The sequence below is a fragment of the Pristiophorus japonicus genome, chromosome 9 (assembly GCF_044704955.1).
Source record: "Pristiophorus japonicus isolate sPriJap1 chromosome 9, sPriJap1.hap1, whole genome shotgun sequence".
NCBI classification, from domain to species: Eukaryota; Metazoa; Chordata; class Chondrichthyes; family Pristiophoridae; genus Pristiophorus; species Pristiophorus japonicus.
The window spans coordinates 45,687,893-45,706,689 of NC_091985.1; the positions used below are offsets into that span (position 1 = coordinate 45,687,893).

General features: G+C 45.4%; 1 protein-coding gene across 5 annotated transcripts in view; it reads right to left on the reverse strand.

Annotated features, from left to right (window-relative positions):
• The window catches only part of LOC139273030 (CAP-Gly domain-containing linker protein 4-like), a 372,964-nt gene extending 364,157 nt beyond the window's left edge, over positions 1–8,807 (reverse strand). For 3 of the 5 annotated variants that reach the window (XM_070889311.1, XM_070889307.1, XM_070889312.1), the window contains exon 1: positions 8,357–8,807. In XM_070889311.1, the coding sequence (XP_070745412.1) occupies positions 8,357–8,369 (13 nt within the window). In that variant the 5' untranslated portion in view covers positions 8,370–8,807. Of the gene's footprint in view, positions 1–627; positions 679–1,181; positions 1,354–8,356 lie in introns of those variants that run through there. The other 2 variants (XM_070889309.1, XM_070889310.1) reach the window with 2 other exon arrangements.
• Positions 8,808–18,797: the final 9,990 nt, after the last annotated feature.

Below are 18,797 nucleotides of genomic sequence, written 5' to 3' on the forward strand. Positions count from 1 at the left end.
TTCATACATTGGGAGCCTATTATCAGCAAGGGCAGACATCGATGACGAAGTCCAACACCGCCTTCAATGTGCCAGTGCAGACTTAGGCCGCCTGACGAAAAGAGTGTTCGAAGACTAGGATCTCAAACCTGGCACCAAGCTTTTGGTCTAAAGAACAGTAGTGATACCCGGCCTCCTATATGCTTCAGAGACATAGACTATGTACAGTAGGCACCTCAAAGCACTGAAGTATCACCAACGCTGCCTCCACAAAATCCTGCAAACTCATTAGCAGGATAGGCACACCAACGTCAGCGTTCTCTCACAAGCTAACATTCCCAGCATTGAGGCATTGATCACGCTCAACCAGCTCCAGTGGGCAGGCCATATTGCCCGATGCTAGACTCCCGTAACAAGCACTCTACTCTGAGCTACGTTGCGGCAGGCGAGCCCCAGGAGGGCACAGAAAATGCTTCAAGGATACCCTCAAAGACCGCTCAAAGTGGAGGAGGAGCATCCGAGAAGGCACCGAACACTTAAAGAGTCTCTTCGCCAGGAGCATGCGGAAGCCAAGCACAAAAAGCGGAAGGAGCATTCGACAAATCAAGCACCCCACCCACCCGTCCCTCCAACCACCGTCTGCCCCACCTGTGACAGAGACTGTAGATCCCGCACTGGTCTCATCGGTCACCTTAGAACTTATTTTAGTGTGGAAGCAAGTCATCCTCGACTCCGAGGGACTGGCTAAGAGGAGAGAGAAATTAGAGTCCTTTCAGTACTGTGGCAGGGGAAGAAACCTAATTGGAGGGATTCAAACGTGGAGTAAAAATCTGCATATGTATATACACACGCACACACACAATACTGTAGACTAACAGAACACTAAAAGGGCAACTTATTAATATATTTCTACAGAAACCTGCACCATTTAAATGGTATATTAAACAAATGAAGAAAATAATTGTGATTCCTAACTATCATTGTCACTTGACCTATACAAAATATTTTCACTCATCCAACAGCATGTTTTTCTGAACTGGAGCTTGGGTTACAAGGCTCTTTTAACTTTGTTGCAATATTAAGTAGATTTAAGGCTTCTATTCAGAATGCATTTTGATCTAGACTTCATACAGTTACTTACCAGTTTCATTTAAATTGGAGTTAACGACCTCGACCTCACAAATAAAAACGTACTAACTTACCAGTTTGTATCATTTTGAAAGAATGTTTAAAACTTGCACAGTTGGAACAGTAGTCACTTGTTGTTCACTCGGAATTATTGGTACATGAAAGCAGTCAGGTAAATCAATGTTGGTTAACCCAGTGTGAAAACTGCGAGAGACGACTGACTGAAATTAGAGCCAACCAGTACAACTACTATCACTGTGTTACCGTGGAGGATTCATGGGTTGATGATGGTCTTTAAATAGCCCGGCAGCTATTTCAGGTGCAGAAAATCCTTCCAAGTATTTATTGGCTCAATACATTTCCAGATCATATGAACTCTGAGCACTGCTCAGGTTACAATGATGTCCAATTAACTGTCACCGTCCCAGCCCTGTGTCACATTGTTCAATCTAAGCTGGATGACGGGTACAAGTTTTAGCCACTTTACAGTTTAAGCTTCAAACATCTTGTACTCACTGTGAAGTTTTAATAAGGCAAATAAGATGCAATCAAATCCAACAGCTGACATAGATTTGAATCAAAAATGCTGAGTTCAAGGATTAACTGAAAGTATACTTCATGTGTGAAATAGTTACATCATTACAACCACAAATTCCGGGTCAATATCTTACTGTAACAAATTAAAAATATTGAGTTGCAACTGCAGCGGTTGTATTCTCTAACAACAGAGCTCAGTTGTAAGGGAAGTTGTGTGTTTGCAAACAATCAGCCAAAAGTGCCAAGCGGACGATCCAGTTCATGCCATATGACATTTAGAAGCAGCTAAATGCACTGGACAAAGAAAAAGCTATGGGACCGGATAGAATCCCTTTATACTTCCCTTTTAAAAGCCATTACTGGTTCTTTTTCTATCACTCTTTGTAAGGTATTCCATGTGTGCACAACCCTCAGATAAAATAATTTCTCCTAAATTCTCCATTTATCCTTTCAGAAAGATCTTCAATTTATATTCTTCAGATACTGGCTTGCCAACCAATGGAAATAGTTTCCCGTTTTACTTCATCAAAACCCCTCATAATTTTGAACACCTCGATCAGATCTCCTCTTAACCGTCTCTGTTCTGTTGAAAAGTTTCCCAGTTTCTCTAGTCTCTCTTCAAAACTAAAGCTCCTCATCCCTAGTATCATCCAAGTAAGCTTCTTCTGTACCCTCTCCACTACCCTGACTTCCTTCCTGAACACAAAACAGTATGTCGTCTAATCAAGGATTTGTATAGGTTGAGCATTACAACTTTGGTTTTGTGCTTTATGCCCCTATTTACAAAAACATCCCATGAGCTTTATTTTACAGCTTTATCATCTTGTCTACCCGCTTTAAAAGATATAGGCCAGGGTTCTGTGCCAGCCTGCAATGTTTCTGTCCATTAAAACGAATGGAGCGATAATCACAGGCTGGCAAGTACACGTGGATAATCCCAGCCATATATACCTTTACATTAGTAAATCAGACTTATACTTAGAAGTTGTTCTTATTTGATTTTAATATCCTGTTTTCACATTTCTTTTGCAATATCTATTGAACTGAATGGGTCAGTGTGGGGGCTTGGGGGTGAGGAAAGGAAATGGGAGGGCAAGTCAAGCTATGCCACTATCACAATTAATGGTTGAACACAATTACATAAATTGTCAATCTACTCAGCCAGGGAATAACATGTGGCAGAGGGAAAGAAAAAGACAAAAGATATGAGCCCTTTATTAAGCCACTCTTCCAATTAAAGGATTCAGGTAAAATGATATCATACCAGAAAGTAGAGTGCAGCACAGTGTTCAGAAACTAAGTTCACAAGTAACTTTATAAGCTGTAGTTTTGACAAAGTGCAGAATGCAAATTGATCAGAAATGTGAGCAAAATAGAACTTTCCCTGATGATACCACACAGAAAGACACTATTTACAAAAAAAACTTGTAGTAAGGCGAGATGCTCAAAACTGGGCATCCATGAGGCACTGTGGGCCATCAGCAGCAGAATTGTATTCCACCACAATCTGTAACCTCATGGCCCAGCATATCCCTCACTTTACCATTACCATCAAGCCAGGGGACCAATCCTGGTTCAACAAGGAGTGTAGAAGAGCATGCCAGGAGCAGCACCAGGCGTACCTAAAAATGAGGTGCCAGCCTGGGGAAGCTACAACACAGGCCTATATTAAATGCTAAAAAGCGGAAGCAGCATGCTATAGACAAGGCTAAGTGTCCCACAATCAACGGATCAGATGAAAGCTCTGCAGTCCTGCCACATCCAGTTGTGAATGGTGGTGGATCATTAAACAACTAACAGGAGGAGGAGGCTCCATGAATGTTCTCATCCTCAATGGTGGCGGAGCCCAGCATCTGAGTGCAAACAACAAGGCTAAAGCGTTTGCAACCATCTTCAGCCAGAAGTGCCGAGTGGATAATCCATATCGGCCTCCTCCCGAGGTCCCCACCATCACAGAAGCCAGTCTTTAGCCAATTCGATTCACTCCACATGATATCAAGAAGCGGCTGAGTGCACTGGATACAGCAAAGGCCCCGACAACATCCCGGTTGTCGTGCTGAAGACTTGTGCTCCAGATCTAACCCCGCCTCTAGCCAAGCTGTTTCAGTACAGCTACAACACTGGTATCTATCCGACAATGTGGAAAACTGCCCACAAAAAGCAGGACAAATCCAATCTGGCCAATTACTGCCACTTCAGTCAACTCCCAATCATCAGCAAAGTGATGGAAGGTGTTGTCGACAGTGCGATCAGGCAGCACTTACTCACCAATAACCTGCTCAGCGATGCCCAGTCTGGGTTCCGCCAGGACCACTCGGCTCCAGACCTTATTATAATCTTGGTCCAAACAGAGATAAAAGAGCAGAATTTCAGGTGAGGTGAGTGACTGCCCTTGACATCAAGGCAGCATGTGACCGAGTGTGGCATCGAGGAGCCCGAGTAAAACTGAAGTCAATGGGAATCCGGGGAAAACGCTCCACTGGCTGGAGTCATATCTAGCACAAAGGAAGATGGTTTTGGTTGTTGGAGGTCAATCATCACAGCCCCAGGACATCGCTGCAGGAGTTCCTCAGGTCAGTGTCCTAGGCCCAACCATCTTCGGCTGTTTCATCAATAACCTTCTCTTCATCATGTCAGAAGTGGGGATGTTCACTGATGACTGCTCAGTGTTCAGTACCATTCGCAACTCAGATAATGAAGCAGTCCATGCCTGCATGCAGCAAGACCTGGACAACATTCAGACAATGACTATCTCCAATAAGCGAGAGTTTAGCCAGCGCCGCTTGAAATTCAACGGCATTACCATCACCGAATCCCCCACCATCAACATCCTGGGGGTCACCATTAACTAGAAACTTAACTGGACCAGCCACATAAATACTGTGGCAACAAGAGCGAGTCATAGGCTGGGAATTCTGCAGCAAATGTCTCACCTCCTGACTCCCAAAGCCTTTCCACCATCTACAAGGCACAAGTAAGTAGTGTGATGGAATACTGTCCACTTGCCTGGATGACTGCAGCTCCAACAACACTCAAGAAGCTCAGCACCATCCAGGACAAAGCAGCCCGCTTGATTGGCAGCCCATCCACCACCTTAAGCATTCACTCACTCCATCACCTGGCTGCAGTGTGTACCATCTACAAGATGCACTGCAGCAACTCGCCAAGGCTTCTTCAGCAGCACCTCCCAAACCCGCGACCTCTACCACCTAGAAGGGCAAGGGCAGCAGGCGCATGGGAACATCACCACCTCCAAGTTCCCCTCCAAGTCACACACCATCCTGACTTGGAAATATATCACCGTTCCTTCATCGTCGCTGGGTCAAAATCCTGGAACTTCCTCCCTAACAGCACCGTGGAAGTACCTTCACCACACGGACTGCAGAGGTTCAAGAAGGCAGCTCACCCCCATCTTCTCGAGGGCAATTAGGGATGGGCAATAAATGCTGGCCTTGCCAGCGATGCCCATATGCCATGAACGAATAATTTTAAAAAGAGCCAACTTATTTTTAGGGGTACAGGCCAAACAGCTCATTGTTATTTCAATTATCAGCTTTAATGTACATTACAGGCTAAACAAATACTTATACTGGGTTCTCCAACAATCGGTATTTCTATGATCTGAGAAGAAAACAATGAAGACTCTTTCCCTTTAGAAGAGTATAACTGAAATCTGAGAACTCTTACTACCTGATAATATCGCTGACATCTTGATCCCACCCTCCTGATTGATAAGCACAGCTGTTATGTATAATGTGTTACATCTATTCTAAAGACTGTGTCATTCACCAACTAAAGTCTAACAAAAGTCTCTACTGTAATTCTCATAATGTAATTGGTTTTAACAAATAATAATGACACATTTATAACAACATGGTACTGTGAATGCAAAATTGTAACCGAGCTGCTGTCGCAATCAAAATTCTCCAAAGACATACACTATTTGAGCATATTAAACTCCTTGCTCACCTCTTACAAATTAAAACTTGTATTGAGAGCATGCCTCATCATCAGGACGCTGCTTTATTATTTCACAATTGCAATCCTCAATGATAACAACTCAGCATTAATACTGAATATTACATTTCCCCAATTCATTTTTCCTCGAAATGGCCAGTGGCAAGCTCCTGATTTCAGCTGAGATTCTCAGTCATTTTTTTTTCCTCAGTTAAACAGAGTTTCTGATAAACTAGACTTCTAATCAGTTCTTCTAATCATAACTAACCTCCTGGATAGTCCATCTCCAACAGTCAGTTCTTGCTGCCATTTTAAAATGTCAATACTATTTAATACAGAAATGCATCTAATAGAGAGGAAAAGTAAAATATTGTCCTGTATAAAGATCCATCATTCTATTCCCTAACTCTTTAAAACTTTCACAAAAGAGCTAATAGTAAAAGTGTACAATATACAAAATTATGATTTTTTTTCTGTAAATTCCTTGAAAAAGTCAGTAAGTCAGAAGATAATTAGATATCTAGTCAATGCAGAGCAACAACATTTCCTAAACTATAACAGCGACTACATTTCAAAAGTAATTGGCTGTAAAGCGCTTTGGGACGTTCTGAAAGGTGGTGAAAGGCACTATAAAAATGCAAGTCTTTCTTCTTTCTTAATAAAGCAATTACAATGATGATGTAAATCAGTAGAGTTTAACTTTGAGCCATTGTTCTCAAGCTATACTCGAAAGTGCTACAATCAGGTAGAACTTGAATATTGCGTTTAGTTTTGTTCACCAAGGTAAATGGAAATATCCAAGACCTGGAAGCGTTGCGGGGAAAAACTAAAAGGCTGATCCCTTGAATCAGTGGATTGAGAAAAGGTTAGAAAAGGAGACAGGAAGAGAAAGGTGGAAGGATCTTTTATGACATTGGGATGTGTTAAAGTGCTTTATAGCCAATTAATTACTTTTGAAGTGTAGTCATTGTTGTTTTGTAGGCAAACCTGGCAGCTAATATGTGCTCAAAAAGGTCCTACAAACAGTACTGAGATGAATGGCCAGTTAATGGCCAAGAAGTATCATGGCCGAGAGATGAATGTTGGCTTGGACACCTATAGAACTCCCCTGCACTTATTCAAAAAGGTTTCTCGGATCTTTTCTGCTCACCTATGTTTGCCATGGTACGTCTGGAGCCATTGAGTTTTTCAACCATTTCCTCATCCCCACCTTTAATGCTTTGTCCGTAGCACAACCTTTACACTCTCTCTCATCTCAGTTGTTCCCCTGGTATGGCCCCCAGGATTGCTCCCTCAAGTCTAAGGGACACAGGTTTGAACGTATCTGGTTTATCCATCCATCACCTGATAGGGCTGAACCACATCAAACACTATTGAGCCTTGATCTCCTCTGCTAAAACAGCCCACTACTTCAGGATAATCCTGGAAAGCAAAGATAATCCCTGCTTCTTTTCTCCCCAACAGTCAAACTCCTCTTACCTGCCCCTTCTATCACCTCCAGCAGCAACTTCTTTCTCACTATGATTAACACCATCCATTCAACTGTTTCCCCTTGCACACAACCTCCCCCAGGATACCCTCTGCCCCAGATCCACAACTTTCACTAGGTTTTTCTCCCATCTACTTTTCACTGACATATACTCTGAGCTTATCTCATCCATGAAACCCACCTCTAGATCCCTTAACCCCATTCTCAGCTAAGTGTGACTGCCCTCATTTCGTGTCACTCTTACCTATCCAATTATAACCAGAGATTGTCCAGCAATGGGTTCTCTACACACCGCTAGACCATTACCAGAGTCCCGCAAGGATCTATCCTAGGCCCACTCCTCTTCCCGTCTACATTTTGCCTCTTGGCTACATAATCCACAGACAGAGTCAGTTTACACATGTACACTGATGACACCCAGTTCTACGTATCCACTCAACCCCTCCACTGTCTGTATTGTGGGATGCATGTCGGACATCCAGTCTTGGATGAGCTCCAACTTCCCCAAGTTAAAACAGAGAGATCTGGGTGGGCTAGCAGATGTGGTGCTTAGAATGTACAATTGCTGCTTTCCATGGTCAACAGAAATGTCACCTTCTCAAAATAATCAAGAAGGTTGGTCAGGCAGAAATATCCCCTACTGTAGCAATGTTGGCTGCACCTCTCCAGCATTCATGGATTCCCTCATGACAACGGTCAACACCTCACAAATATCATAGTTTGATTCTCTCAGTCATCATTGAGGAAGACTTGCTTCCACTCTTAGAATGAGTCCCTAGGTGGCTGAACAGTCCAATAAGAGAACCACAGCCACTATCACAGATGGGACAGATAGTCGTTGTGGGAACGAGAGGGTGGGACAGGTTTGCCGCACGTTCCTTCCGCAGCCTGCGCTTGTCTTCCCCATGCACTCGCCGACGAGGCTCGAGGCGCTTAGCACCCTCCCGGATCCACCTCCTTCACCGAGGGCGGTCTTCGGCCAGGGAGTACTCCTAGGATAAATACCATCTATCCCTAGGGATTCTTTGATTAGATCTGTTTTAGCTTGTTTAGGAACTTTTCATTATCAAAGTCATTAAGCCTACTTGCATAATCCCCGAGGGTATTTTACTTCTTCAGAACGCCTTTTCTACTTGGAGAAAATAACCATTGAGTAGGTTAAGTTTGTCCTCAGTTTCAGCCCCATTTACATCGTTTAGAGTTGTTACCTCTTTTCCAACTGCCCTCCTTCTGTTATAGCACTGAAATAATTTCTTGCTGTTATACCTGTATTCAGCATCTGCAACTACGTTAATTCCAATCTAATCTGTAGTCTTCTGACCATGCTTTTAAATTGTTCCAAAAGGTACATATGTATGTCCCCATGTCATTTTGTCTTTCTCTCTGAAGGCACCAAAGAGCTTTTGTTATTTATTTCACTCCAGATTATTTTGTTGATAGTTATAATCGTGTTTGTTTTCCAACCCAAGGGATTATAAATTTCCTGCACATTCAGCAGCACGTCTTTAAAGGTATTTTGTTTGTCCTCAACAGAGATATTATTAGAAGTCCTAATAATATTCCTAATAGATCCTCTGCTCCTGGATAAATTCCTCTTCCATGCTGGTAACTATGGGCCCAAATTTGGCCCACCCGTTTTTCGGCTCACTCATGTGAGATGCACCGACTTCATAGGCTCAAAACGGCCGCCAAAAAGATGTCCCCGGATTCTGGCCGCTCTGTTGACTCTCCCGGGGCTTGGGGCGGCGATTCCATTGTGGAGGGGGGGGGGGGGGTGGAACTAGGGCCCTGTACGTGAAAGAGTGACGGCAGATGTCCGCACGCGCATTAGAGCATTCGCGCATGCGCAGTAGCTCCTGCTGATGATGCGTGCTGCAGCGTAGGACCTGATGCGTCCCGACCCTATCCTGGGCCGAGTGGCCTGCCGCACAGGCCAGTCTGCTGCTTTCCCGGGCTAAGGCTACAAACAGATTGGTGCAAGTTTTGATCGGGTGGGGGTGGTCAGTGAAGAGAGTTTTGATCGGGGGGGGCGTGTGAGTTGGAGAGTTTTGATCCTGGGGGGCGGGGATAACTGTGCAGCCAGTAATTTTATTGAGTTTTCTCAAGACTTTCCTTAACCCTGATGAAAAATACTTTCCTACATAAGAACATAAAAATTATGAGCAGAAGGTACTTCTATCTTTTATTTGGATATTTTGAAAAATTATGTAAATATGCTTTCTCTTTTTACTTCTTTTATTTTTGTCATTTAAGCTTCCAAGAATGCTTCTGTTGTATAGTAAATTAATTTTGCGAACTTTGTCATATGATGTCCCGTATAGCTGTTTGATCCTAGTCACATTCTTTAGTCAAGTCATTAGTACCTACCTGCGCTGATTTCTTAACTCTTCGCAAGGGTTTTCTGTGCAGTCACATACACTGGCCTAAGTTAGTTTTGAGTAACTATTAGCTGGCCAAAGTGGCCTAAATGGCCAAAACGGGTGTAAGTGGCTGGTAACGCCCCCTTTTGAAAAAAATTAAACTAAACTAAAAAAAATCCTAACTAACTCACTTACACTGGCGCAAATTGAATGTGCAAAATGTGGATTTTTAAGATACTCCAGAAAAATCAAGTTACTCCAAAAAAAAAACGGACCAACTCCTGGGCAATTTTGAGCCCGATATCTGGACTAGAAGGCTTAACTCTTTTGATCTCTGGGAAACTTTTACATCTAAGTAACACACTTGTATCTGCCTGTATTTGGCTGTTATAGCCATGCAATCTTAACTTGTAAAACCTTTCTCTCTCTGCCAGAGATGCACATTTCAATTTCACAGAGACAAATACTCCTATACCTTATACTACAAAACTTATTAAAAGTACTAGAACTAAATTAAGAACCAAGGACTGAAGACTGAGGACTGAAATTCAGGGTCAAGAAACACAATCTTGTATATCCTTCATTTCCAAAGAAACCACCTCAATTATCAATAATCAATCTGATTTCAGCCCTTCTAGTGTTCTAGTGCTAAAATCACCCCACATAGCCCAAATGGTACCCCTGATGATCTCCAAATCAATGAAGCATAGGCACTAGACATGTCAAGTTGCTCATTTACTCATTAGTTTCTCAGATCTCTGAACAAAGGACTCACATACAGGTCCACATAAGGCAGGACATCTTTATGTACCCCTTAACAAATAATCTCCAGGTCTATGGTCTTCATGGCTTTGTCTTCTAAGCCTTTTAAGGAATGTTTTGTTTGTATAAGTCTTCATGGTTCAATTTGCATTAGTTTCTACTATAAATGATTACCTAGAGAGGTACATATTAGGAACACCTAACATGGCTTAAAAAAAAGGAAGTCATGTCTTAACAAATGTTATTACATTTTTTGAAGAACCATAGAAACATAGAAAATAAGCGCAATAGTAGGCCATTCGGCCCTTTGAGTCTGCAACGCCATTCAATATGATCATGGCTGATCCTCGATCTCAACACCATATTCCTGCTTTTTCCCCATACTTTTGTTTCTAGAAATCTATCTATCTCCCTCTTAAATATATTCAGTGACTTGGCCTCCACAGCCTTCTGTGGTAGAGAATTCCACAGGTTCACTGTCCTCTGAGCGAAAACATTTCTCCTCATCTCGGTCCTAAATTTCCTACCCCGTATCCTGAGACTGTGACCCATTGTTCTAGACTTCCCAGCCAGGGGAAACATCCTCCCCGCATCTAGTCTATCCAACCCAGTCAGAATTTTATACGTTTCAATGAGATTCCCTCTCATTCTTCTAAACTCTAGTGAATACAGGCCTAGTCGACCCAATCTCTCCTCATATGACAGTCCTGCCATCCCAGGAATCAGTCTGGTGAACCTTTGCTGCACTCCCTCTATGGCAAGTATATCCTTTCCTAGGTAAGGAGACCAAAACTGCCCTGTATAGCTGTAAGACATCCTTGCTCCTGTACTCAAATGAAGGCCAACATACCATTTGCCTTCCTAACTGCTTGCTGCATCTGCATGTTTGCTTTCAATGATGTACAAGGACACCCAGGTCCCTCTGTACATCGATACTTCCCAAGCCATCACCATTTAAATAATACTTTGTCCTTATGTTTTTCCTACCAAAGTGGATAACTTCACATTTATCCACGTTATACTGCATCTGTCATGTGCTTGCCCACTCACTCAACCTATCTAAATCACCTTGCAGCGTCTTTACATCCTCCTCACAACTCACAATCCCACCTAGTTTTGTGTCGTCAGCAAACTTGAAAATATTATATTTGGTTCCCTCATCCAAATCATTTATATATATTGTGAATAGCTGGGGCCCAAGCACTGATCCCTGTGGTACCCCACTAGTCACTGCCCACCACCCTGAAAAAGACCTGTTTATTCCTACTCTCTCTTTCCTGTCAGTTAACCAATTTTCAATCGATGCTAATATATTACCCCCAATCCTATGTGCTTCAATTTTGCACAATAACCTCTTATGTGGGACTTTATCAAAGGCCTTCTGAAAATCCAAATACACTACATCCACTGGTTCTCCCTTATCTATTCTGTCAGTTACATCCTCAAAAAACTTAATTAGGTTTGTCAAACATGATTTTCCTTTCATAAATCCATGTTGACTTTGGTTAATCCCGTTGATATTATCTTAGTGTGCCGTTATCACATCATTTATAATAGATTCCAGCATTTTCCCTACTACTGATGTAGTTCTCTGTTTTCTCTCTCCCTCCTTGTTTAAATAGTGGGATTACATTTGCCACCCTCCAATCTGCAGGAACTGTTCCATAATCTATAGAATTTTGGAAGATGACAACCAATGCATCTACTATTTCCATGGCTACCTCTTTTAGTACTCTGTGATGCAGATCATCAGGCCCTGGAGATTTATCTGCTTTCAGTCCCATTAGTTTCTCCAGCACTATTTTCTTACTAATTATAATTTTCTTTAATTCCTCTTGCTCACTAGACCCTTGGTTTCCTAGCATTTCTGGGACGTTATTTGTATTCTCTTCCGCGAAGACAGAACCAAAGTATTTATTGAATTGTTCTGCCATTTCCTTGTTCCCCATTATAAATTCTCCTGTTTCTGTCTGTAAAGGACTTAAATTTGTCTTCACTAATCTTTTTCTTTTTATATACTTGTAGAAACTTTTGCTGTCGATTTTTATGTTTCTTGCAAGTTTACTCTCATACTCTATTTTTACCCTCTTAAATCAATCTCTTGGTCCCTTTTTGCTGAATTCTAAACTGCTCCCAATCCTCAGGCTTGCTACTTTTTCTGGCAACTTTGTATAACTCCTCTTTGGATCCAATACTATCCTTAATTTCTTTTGTTAGCCAAGAAGTCACAAAGATGGTGAATAAGGGAAGCCCAGTAGACATTGCCTACTTAGACTTCTAAAAAGCTTTTGATTGGTCACCGCACAAGGGGCTTCTCTACAAGATCTGGTGTTAGTGATAATATATTGAGCTGGATTGAGAACTGGCTGGTTATAGATGGATTTGGATCTGTTTGGAGATCGGTGTTGGGACTGCTGGTCTTTACTATTTTTATTAGTGATCTAGATGTTGGGGACACAATCGGCAAGTTTGCAGATGATACTTAGATGTGTGCAATTGTTAGGACTGTAGACGATACTCGATGGCTGCAAACAGATCTTGATGTGTTGGGCGATTGGGCTCGTAACTGCCAAATGTTTAACTTGATAAAGTGCAGTGTTATGCATGTGCGCAGGGTGAACGCTGAACGTGCATGCAGCCCCAAGGGAAAGGCATTAAAGCAGGTGGAGAAAGAAAGGGATCTGGGCATTTTAGTGCATAGATCTCTAAAGGTTCATGAACAATGCCGTGAAGCAATAGCTATATGAAGTGGGGCTATCAAGCTCTGTTATAATTAAAGGGTTAAGAATAGATCTCGGAACTAAAACGAGCTGACATAAGCTTTTGTAGTGGCCAACTTTCTAAAGGTGTTTAAAGGGAAATAACATGTCAGAATGATTAATTGTTACAAGCTGTGTAACCTGAGGACAATTACAGGAGGCCAAACTGTTGAACCACAGGAAGCCCAGAGGGGCAGCTAAACAGGGCAAGGGGTCAAAAGTGACACATTGGAGAAACTCCATCTGGTATGAGATATAGACGACTGATTGTGTGATGCAAAAGGGAATTAGTCAAGCAGCATTTGTGCATGCGGGCTTTGGGCCAATTAAACGGCATATGGGGGGGGTGGGGGGAGGGGGGGACAGTGCACGAGGTTGATATACATCATTAAGTGTATAAAAGGTTGCTTGGAACTTTGTATCATTGGAGAGGCCAGGCTACAGGCAACCAGCAGGCAAGCTCCCCACCAGTGCAAAATAAAGACTAGTTGAATCTTCGAACCCAGACCTGCTGTTGAGGGTTTATTTCAAATACTCCACTACACTATAGCAAATAGGGGTGTTGGGGTGTTGGGGTGTTTCCATACGACAACTGACTACAAGATAAAGCATATTATTTTGTCCTTGTACAAGACCTTAATCAGGCTTCAATTAGAATACGGTGTCCAGTTTTGGTCTCCTCCTGAGGTTCCCACCATCTGAGATGGCCAATTCCCGCCCTATCACAGACCTTCCCTTTTGTTCTTTCCTTCCCTCCCCTTTCCCTGCCCCTACACTTTCTTAAAAACCTGTTACATCTCTAACTTTGTCCAGTTCTGACAAACGGTCACAGACCTGAGACGTTAACTGTTTCTCTCCACAGATGCTACGTGACCTGCTGAGATTCCCAGCATTTTCTGTTGTAAATGTTTTTGTTGCTAGAACATACCTGGATAAATTTCCATGGTCAGGTATATGCCAGTGTCATAGTTGCACTGAAATAACTCCGCTACAGGAGCATCTGGTTCAGATATAAAAATCTTCAACACTGTAACCAGGATGTTGTCAAGGCCCAGACCTTCACTGTGTCCAGTTCACTCAGCTGTTTCTTATGGAGTTTGTCACTGGTATCCCCAATGGTGGGAACCTCAGGTGTAGGCCAAGTAAATTCCTCTACTCAGCACTTTTGGCTGAAGATACCTGCCAACAATTCAGTCTTGTCTCTTGCACTCACATGCTGGATTATACTATGGTTGAAGATGGGGAAGGTCATAGAGCCTCCTCTTCCTCCTCCTCCTGTTAGTTGCCTGCTTGTGCACCACCATTCTCAAATGGATGAGGTAGGTTACAGCGCATTGTTCAGCCTCATTGGTTGTGGGATTGCTTAGATCTGTTTTTGGTGTTAAGAACGAACTTGCATTTATACAGAAGCTTTCACAATTTCCAGAAGTCCAAAGCAAAGGCAGCCAATGAAGTACATTTGATTTTTTGGCACTGTTGTAACGTAGGGAAACGCGGCAGCCAATTTGTGCAAATGAAGGTCCCACAAACAGCAATGACCAGATAATCTGTTTTCGTGGTGCTGGCTGAGGGATAAATATTGGCCAGGACACCAGGGGAATGTCACTTCCAACTGCCACCAAAGCAGATTCCCTGTAAAGGGGTCTTTGATGGAGAGTGAGATCTGCCATATTTTGGATCACAAGAAAGTCTGACAAAAGGGAAGCATTTTGACAAGTTTTAGTTTTGTAATGGTCTCACTAATTCAGTCACAAGAGAGTTTAAAAAACAATTGCATTCACGATCATGTCTGCAACCTCATCTGCTACAAATGTTGCAAAGTTTGGTTCAGTATCAATCTGACTTAGTAGTAACACACATGTCTCAGAGTCAAAAGGTTATGGGTCATGCCCGACTCCAGATACAAGGACATAAAGCAAGATACTAAGGCAGTGCTGCATTGTCAGAGGTGCTGCCTCTCAGATGAGATGTTAAACGGAGGTCCTGGCTGGCTGTCCAAGGGAACATAAAATATCCCATGGCACACTTCAAAGAACAGGGGAGTTCTCCCGGTACAGGACGCCAGGAGATGCTGGAAAGATGTTGAGCGATGTGCTCAGAGACAACAAAGTGTGTTCTGATTTAATTTTTGAGAAATTTCAGCCAATCGAGATTTTTTTGAGAGACAAATACCCTGCAGGTGTGATGAATGCACACCATGGCACCCAGCATGGCAGCACCGTCAACAAAAACTAATGGGGAAAAAAAACCTAGAATACACAAACTCCCATCTCTAGAGATTAAAAAGTACACCAGATGGAGGGAAAAAGAGAAAGAGCAAATGTTCCATGACATTGCTCACAGACAGTTTTATGCTTATGGACTCTTTATTTAAAAAATTGGGATGAGACTGTCCAACCTAATTTCACTCAATTTCTAAAACTAATCTCATTTTCTACAAAACTTGCATTTGTTCTGAGGATGCCAACACCAGAGAAGTGTTGGAGTGACTTTTATGATCACAGCAGTGACAACGTCTACATCGTCCATTTCTTAGCAGTCCTGTTGTTCCCTTGACCTTTTAACAGCAACATAGGAAATTATGCAGTGAAACACATTCCTTCACCTGCAATTCTTAGAACTTCAAATTCTTGCTTGTAATAAATACAACTCCCATAAATTAGTGAAATTATATCAATATCATTGCATGTTAAACTTATGTGGTGCAAGTTCACTTCGGTTCAAATCCATCTGATGATTTGATCACAATAGCCAACCATTCATTGCCATCCAGCATGGCAACACCGTCATCCATGACAACATGCAAACCATGATCCTGACCAAAGGATCCACTACAGACCCAATCCACGTCCAGACCGGGGTCAAGCAGGGCTGCGTCATCGCGCCAACCCTCTTCTCAATTTTCCTCGCTGCAATGCTCCACCTCACAGTCAACAGAGTGGAACTAAACCATAGAACCAACGGGAACCTGTTCAACCTTCGTCGCTTCCAGGCCAGATCCAAGACCGCCCCATCCTCTGTTATCGAACTATAGTACACAGACGACACTTGCATCTGCGCACATTCAGAGACTGAACTCCTAGTCAACATCTTCACTGAGGTGTACGAAAGCATAGGCCTTACACTAAACATTCATAAGACAAAGGTCCTCCACCAACCTGACCCTGCCACACAGCACTGCCCCCCAGTCATCAAGATCCACGGCGCAGCCCTGGACAACGTGGACCACTTTCCATACCTTGGGAGCCAATTATCAGCAAGGGTAGACAACGATGATGAGATTTAACACCGCCTACAGTGCGCCAGCGCCTGAGGAAAAGAATGTTCCAAGATCAGGCCCTCAAATCTGCCACCAAGCTCATGGTCTACAGGGCTGTAGTGATACCCGCCCTCCTGTGTGGCTGAGAGACGTGGACCATATACAGTAGACACCTCAAATAGGTGGAGAAATACCACCAACGACATCACCGCAAGATCCTGCAAATCCCCTGGAAGGACAAACGCACCAACGTTAGCATCCTCGATCAAGCCAACATCCCCAGCATTGAAGCACTGACCACACTCGACCAGCTCTATTGGGCGGGCCACATTGTTCGCATGCCAGACACAAGGCTCCCAAAGCAAGCGCTCTATTTGGAACTCCTACACGGCAAGCGAGCCCAAGGTGGGCAGAGGAAATGTTTTAAGGACACCGTCAAAGCCTCCTTGATAAAATGCAACACCCCCACCGACACCTGGGAGTCCCTGGCCAAAGACCGCTCTAAGTGAAGGAAGAGCATCCGGGAGGGCACTGAGCACCTCGAGTCTCGTCGCCGAGAGCATGCAGAAACCAAGCGCAGGCAGCAGAAGGAACGTGTGGCAAACCAGTCCCACCCACCCTTTCCTTCAACAACTGTCTGCCCCACCTGTGACAGAGACTGTAATTCCCGTATTGGACTGTTCAGTCACCCAAAAACTCACTTAAGGGGCCCAAGTTTCCACCCTCTGGAAAAACGGCGCATCTTCATAAGGTCCGCCGACTTTCTGGAATAAAAAGGGCACCGAAAACTTACCTTATGATTCTCCGGTCTCCGCAGGACATCTTCATGCTCGGCGTGGCGCAGCACAAGGGGTCGGGGGCAGAGCCAGGTCTCTGCGCTGAAAACAGTGCCGGGACCTCTGCACATTCGCACTAGATTGCGCGTGCATGTGCAGTAGCTCCTCACCCCCGAGGCTGCGTGGGAGGGGCCGGACCCTAGCCCTGGTCGAATGGACTCCCCGGGCGAAGATCGGGACTCGGGACTCGGGACTCGGGACTCGGGCCTCCATCCCGTTCAGCTCCCTCCCCCACTCCCCTCCCGTTCAGTTCCACTCCTCCCTCACTCCCATTCAGCCTTCCCTTACCTCCCACCCCCTCTTCTCCCCCTTCTCTCCACCCCCCCCCCTCTTCTCACCTCCTTCTCTCTGCTTCCCCCATGACTCCCCTCCCCGTGGCGGCAGGGCCCATCCGCCCGGCATCTCGCTGGGGGCGGGGCCCACCCGAAGTGTCGGCAGCGGCACAGCCCATTCAGCCTCTCCCTCCCGTTCAGCCTTCCCCCCGCAACCTCTTCTCCCCACCCTCACTCTTCTCCACCCCTTCTCTTCCCCCCCTCCCCGCCCCTGCCTTCTTCACCCCCCACCCCTCCCCGTTGTCGGCGGCCCCGCCCAGACTGTTCCGCCTCTCCCACCCCGCACCTCTCCCTCCCTCCTCCTCCTCCCTCCTCTCCCTCCCTCCCTCCTCTCCCTCCCTCCTCTCATCTCCCTCCCTTCCCCTCCTCTCCCTCCCATCTCTTCCCCCTCCTCTCCCTCCCCTCTACTTCCACCTTTTCCCCCTCCTCCCCCTCCCTCTCCCTCCCTCCTCCACTCCCTCCCTCCTCTCCGCTCCCTCCCCCTCCTCTCCTCTCCCTCCCTTTCCCTCCTCTCCTCTCCCTCCCTCCTCCTCTCCTCTACCTCCCTTCCCCCTCCTCTCCTCTCCTCCTTCCTCCTCCTCCTCTCCTCCTCTCCCTCCCTTCCCCTCCTCTCCCTCCCTTCCTCCTCCTCTCCCTCCCTTCCCCCTCCTCTCCTCTCCTTTCCTCTCCCTTCCCCCTCCTCTCTCTCCCTCTTCCCTCCCTCCTCCCTCCCTTCCCTTCCTCTCCTCTCCTGTCGCTCCCTCCTCCTCTCCTCTCTCCCTCCTTTCCCCCTCCTCTCCTCTCCCTCCCTTCCTCCTCCCTCCCTCCCTCCCTTCCCCCTCTCCTCTCCCTCCCTTCCCCCTCCCTCCCTCCCCTTCCCCCTCCTCTCCCTCCCTTCCCCTCCTCTCCACTCCCTCCCTCCCTCCTCCTCCTCCCTCTCCCTCCCTCTTCTCTCCCTTCCCCCTCCCTCCTCTCCCTCCCTTCCCCCTCCTCTCCTCTCCTCTCCCTCCCTACCCCCTCCTCTCCTCTCCCTCCCTACCCCCTCCTCTCCTCTCCCTCCCTACCCCCTCCTCTCCTTCCCTTCCCCCTCCTCAACTCACCCTCCTTTCCCTCAACTCTCCCTCCCTCCCCCCTCAACTCTCCCTCCTCTCCCTCCATCTCTCCCCTCTCCCCTCCTCCTTTCCACCCCCCTCCTCCCTGCCTCCCTCCTCCTCTTCTCCTTCCCCCTCCTCCCTCCTCTCCTTCCCCCTCCTCCTCTCTTTCCCTCCCCCTCCTCCCCTCCTCCTCTCCTTCCCTCCCCCTCCTCCCTTCCCCCTCCTCCTCCTCCTCCTCTCCTTCCCCCTCCTCTCCTTCCCCTCCTCTCCTTCCTCCCCTCCCTCCTTTCCTTTCCCCCTCCTTCCCCCCCCTCCTCCTCCTTCCC